Genomic DNA, 5,155 nt, shown 5'->3' on the forward strand with positions numbered 1-5,155 from the left:
AAGGGTGGTACTGTCTTTGATCCTTAGATAGATAGCAGGTAAACGGATACACTATCAAGTGGATTACGGTGGCGAAGAATTTTAGAGTTCATTTTCGGAATACGAAACATATCCTCTGGACTAACTATTTATTTGTGAATCCACATCAACAGCAAGACCAAACAAGTATTGTTTAATTTACGATAATAAGCTCGCATACTTCAAATATTGGATCATTCAGCGGCTAATACTTTGTACAGACACGAAAATTCTATAGAGTTATCTTTCGGGGTTCGGCGACAGCGCAACGCTTAACGTCTACGGCAGCACGATCCACCACATTGGGCGAAACCGCTCGAACAACCGCAACTGGAGGTAGAGGTTTGTTGACAGGGGACCTGAAATAAAAGGCAGTACTGTAGGGTCCCAAAAAGTCTCGTTGAACTCTTCTCACTGACCACAATCTGCTGAGCTTGTTGACAAGTCTGTTGGCAGGTTTGTTGACAAACAGGTTGACAGGAGATTTGTGGGGTGGACGTCTGACAAGTATTCATACAGCTGCTTTGGCACTGATTTTGGCAGGATTGCTGTTGTTGTTGTTGTAGGATGATGACCTGGAACCATTTTGTTGAAGGTACTGCGATTTAAAAACTACTAAATGTTACAGTACCTGTTGCTGATTGTTGCAGGAGCTGCCCTGACACGGACTGCATGACGCCTGACATTGATTGTTACAGGACTGCTGGCAAACCGGAGTCGAACAGGCAGAACTGCACTGTGATTGACACGAGTTGGAACAACTATCGCCCTGAGGTACGACGATAACGATTGGTTGCGATTGTTGTTGTGTGCAGGACGGTTGGCAGGACGGCATACAAGCTGGAGCACATTGTTGCGCTGGAGCGCAAGCAGAAGCACACGACGATTGGCATGACGAGGCACAGGTAGAAGTGGAGCAGGATGAGCTACACTGCTGATTACATTGGTTGTTACAGCTATCCGAACTGGACTGGAGGAGAATGATCTGAAAAAATTACCCTAGAAATTTCTGAATTCTGGAAAAAAATCAAATTTGTAGGAATGTTTTCTCCTATATACATTTATAGCACTTGTATTAGAAGGAAATTCCACAGCTTTTGAAAATCTGAAGGCAATTTTTCTTTTACTACACTGCAGTTCGGAAGTAGAACGATAGAGCAACAATTAGCTACTCGACGGATGGCTCTCTACAGGATTTCCGATCTTTTCCACAAACATATTTTTCGTGATCTTTTTCAGAATATTTGAAGCGTTTATCTCAACAAAATGTCACTTGAGAAAGGGTCCTGTGGATTTTTACAGCACTTTTTCGAATCCTGTAGATTTATGCAGTACTTTTTTGTGCACCAACGGAAGCCGCGCACCTTATTCGTGTGAAGGAGAAAGTAGCAGAACGTAACAGTATGAGGGGAAATTATTTGTCCTTTTATATTATCTTATTATTGTTTTTATTACTATTATAATAGTATTATTACAGTTTTTTTCTTATTATTATTATCTTTATTAGTGCTGTCCTCAAATTAGAGTACTGTTTCTGTACAGTACCCCCAATTTCATCTACAGATCGTTACCTGATTGTTGTTGCTGCTTCCACAAGCTGGAGCGCAGGACTGTTGGCAGTTGCAGCTGGAGCTGCTGCAGGTGGCCTGGCACGTCTGCTGGCAAGCACCACATTGGTCTTGAGCTGGGATCACAATAACCTGTAAAGGACCGTTTTTACCGTAATCTCCATCCTGACTCTAGTTTCCACTTATTATGGCTTATTCCCCAATTTAAAGCGGTCCGTCAACCCGGCGGCGATCCACCAAGAAGCGGCAGTCTGTTGATCTTTGATGGATCATATTTCCGCGGTACGCGCGCTCGCGCTGCGGAATCTCCGCTTTGCTGTGCAACACAATGCGAAGTTCAGCGACAATGAGTCGTTGTGGACGAGTCAACGCCCTTTATAGAAGGATTCCGAAGATTCAAAAAAAACTGGATTCTCTACGGCTACAGTAGCCTTGTAGGATAAAATTCAGCGACTTACTTGAGGTGGTGATTGACTTCCACATGCTGGGGCACAGCTGGCCTGACATGTACTCTGACAAACTGGTGTGGAACAAGAGTTGGAGCAGGATTGTTGGCAAGATTGGCAAGAATTCTGCTGCTGGAGGAGAATCAGCTGCTGAAAAACGCTATTTTAATGTATTACCTACTAGGAAGCTCCTTAAATTTTTAATTTTTAACATTTCCAACACATATTCGTGGATTCGTAAGGTTTTAAGGAGTAGGGGGCTGATCACGATATAGTAGCGGGTTCATCCCGTAAGTATTGTGCTATTCTATATATCCTCAATTTTTTTTGGAATAAAAATGAACAGAATTTTCAATATTTTTTTACGGGGAACATTTCTCCCTTTGTATTCTACAATCCTCTTGAATAATTTTGGTAAACTTTCAATGTCTCTGTTCGAAAATTCATTTGAGTGTGAAGAAGAATGCTTTTCCAGTAACGATGCGTAAAAGTTGTCAGGGATTTCAAATTTGCCTCAAAAGTAGGTGAGTTATGACCAGTACGTATCTTTTTCTGGAACAAGGCGACAAATTTACTGTAGTTTATCTAATGGTGGGCATGGTCTCCCTACAGTTTCACTTTTTAACAAAAAACAACCCGAGCCAAATATTTCGATAAACGTAGCGTAGTGACCGGCTCCTCTTGTTTTCAATTGGCAATCGGAGTAAACATGTCAGATTGCCTGCGGATAACTGGTTGGCTGGAAAAGCTTGAGAAACAAATAAGCTCTTAAACTTAAGAGCTCCTCAAAGTAAAATACATCAAATATCTAATGATATTTAAGGTACTTTTTTTAGTAAAAATATCATATCATATCATACTTCACATAGCAGTGCATGTGAAAGAATTCGGAGAGATGCTCGTTTTTTTTGCTCTGCGTTGCTTCTCTAAAAAACCTTTAAAATCCGGTGCTTCCGTGTTTATTTCTTTAGAAAACTAGATTCTTTTCATGGAATTTTTTTCTCAACTCATTTTTTTGACGTCGGGAGTACGTTTGAGATATCCAACTTCATCGAAGTTCTAATTTTTTCCCTCATAAGAACTTGTCTCAGCGATTTTCACTCACTTTTTTTGTGCGAGACTGGAAAAGGGTTCTCTAGCGAGTAAGAAATTTTAGAAAGGGTAACTAGTTGAGTTTGACGATCTTAACGATTTTCTTAGGTTAAAATCTGGACAATTCCCTGAAAATCTGTTATCTTCTACTGGTCCTTTGTTATTGGTGCTTAGTATTGTTCCAGGATATTTTGCGTAAAATATTGGGAAAAAAGACCTTACCTGGCTTCCACCACACTGTTGATTGCAGCTTGGGGCGCAACTCTGTGCGCATTGCTGGGTTTGGCAAGCGGATTGGCACTGTTGGATGCACACTGGCACACATTGCATTGTCTAAATTTATGTACTTAATTATTAAATTTAAAAACTGTATAAAAAGACAAAATAGAACAGAAAAGGCAAATTTTTAGATTTGATGTAAACAGCAGGAGATAAAAATCCTCTTTCATACCTGTTGTGGGCAGCATGACGAAGATGAACTAGAACAACACTGACGTTTAGCTCTGGACAACTTCAGAGCGCTACCATCCTAGAAATTATACAGTAAGGGAAATAAGGTTATAAAGTGAAATCTCGGGAAATTCCCTCACTTCTTTCACCAATTCAGCGAATACAGTGGAACTGATCAGAAGGCCGACAAAGGTGAGATGAGCAATCAGACGAGCCATTCCAAGCTCTACGTTGTGTGCTGGAGTGTGTTGTTGATGCATCCGTCGTCGGAGCTTTTATACGGCAATAGATCCACGGTCAACCGGTCCGCGCCCCGCATGACTCAACCCTTCCGGAATGCCGAGCACAACGTAATCACGTAGTGCCATCAGAGTGAGCAGAAAAAAAAATCGTTTTAAAACTAAAAAAAAACCTTTCAAAAACGATAGAAAAGAGCGAAAAAAAAGAATAAATGAAAAAGAAATGCCGAATAGAAAGCGAAACTTTTAAAACTAAAAAACCTTTCAAAAACGATAGAAAAAAGCGAAAAAAAGAATAAATGAAAAATGCTTATTAGAAAACGGAACTTTTAATTCTAAAAAAAACTTCCCAAAAACGATAGAAAAAAGCGAAAAAAGAATAAATGAAAAAGAAATCCGGAATAGAAAACGGAACTTTTAGATCTGGCTCAATAGTATTGTGATCTTCTCCAGAACCCTTTTTCCTTGTTTTTCAATCTTTTTAAGGTGGACAAAAATAAATAAGTATAGAAACATTGGGAAATTTCAAAAAGATTGCATTATTCCATTGGATTTCTTTTCTGCAACCAACAAAGTTTAGGATTAACTGCTTCATTGTGGATAATGGATTGAGTGATTTCTATGACCAACTTATTGGCTATCGACACATCACGCCCTTTAATACTTGTCGCATCGATTTGATTTTTGGTTGTTTGGAACAACTTAAAATCATTCCTTTGTCGTTTTCTCATTGCAATTTTACATCCACGAGTCTCTAATCCTAGAACTAGACATAGTATAGGATTACGCTCTTCTCCAAACAGATCTATGTATCTTTCTCTATAAGGAAAAGTTAGCATTTTCTTCGGAACTTTCTCCAAAAATAGCATCTCAGACATTACTTGTGGTTTTGTGGATAAAACTCTCCTCGGAGTACTCTCCTCACCTGATTTTCGTGTTTTTCTGCCGGCTTTTCTTTGTTTTTTATTTACGGAACAAAGTGCTGCTTATTTATTAGATTTACATTTTTTCATGTTTTGGAAATTTTTCTTGCTGAGTTTGATGCTGTTTTAAGAAAGGATTTCACAAAACCACTGTTTGTTTGGCTTTGATCCGCGATAGTTACCCATAAAACAGTGCAGTTCCAGAGGTCAAGACTTTATTATCGGTTTAGTTACCCACAATTTTTGCCGCTGGTTCAATTTCCCAACGTTGAGGTGCTTCCTTGATCTGATGAGATCAAGATTGACGTAGAGATTAGCGTTAGTCTTAGGTATGGGACCCAGGAGCAAGAAATAATATCCTATTTTCCGATCCATCGAAAAGAGACTCTTATAGATTTATTTTTTATTCTATGGATATT

General features: G+C 39.3%; 1 protein-coding gene across 2 annotated transcripts; it reads right to left on the minus strand.

Annotated features, from left to right (window-relative positions):
* Nucleotides 1-250: 250 nt before the first annotated feature.
* Nucleotides 251-3,834, minus strand: RB195_020802 (uncharacterized protein; the record flags this gene model as incomplete). 2 transcript variants are annotated; one of them, XM_064189273.1, is made up of 8 exons in its annotated part: nt 251-377; nt 438-518; nt 650-1,003; nt 1,590-1,702; nt 2,045-2,182; nt 3,347-3,457; nt 3,576-3,653; nt 3,715-3,834. In XM_064189273.1, the coding sequence occupies 8 exons, from the start codon at nt 3,832-3,834 to the stop codon at nt 251-253; spliced, it is 1,122 nt and encodes a 373-aa protein (XP_064045155.1). The 2 variants fall into 2 exon arrangements, with proteins under 2 accessions (XP_064045155.1, XP_064045154.1); XM_064189274.1 differs by lacking the exon at nt 2,045-2,182.
* Nucleotides 3,835-5,155: the final 1,321 nt, after the last annotated feature.

The sequence above is a fragment of the Necator americanus genome, chromosome II, assembly GCF_031761385.1.
Source record: "Necator americanus strain Aroian chromosome II, whole genome shotgun sequence".
In the NCBI taxonomy this organism is placed as follows: domain Eukaryota; kingdom Metazoa; phylum Nematoda; class Chromadorea; order Rhabditida; family Ancylostomatidae; genus Necator; species Necator americanus.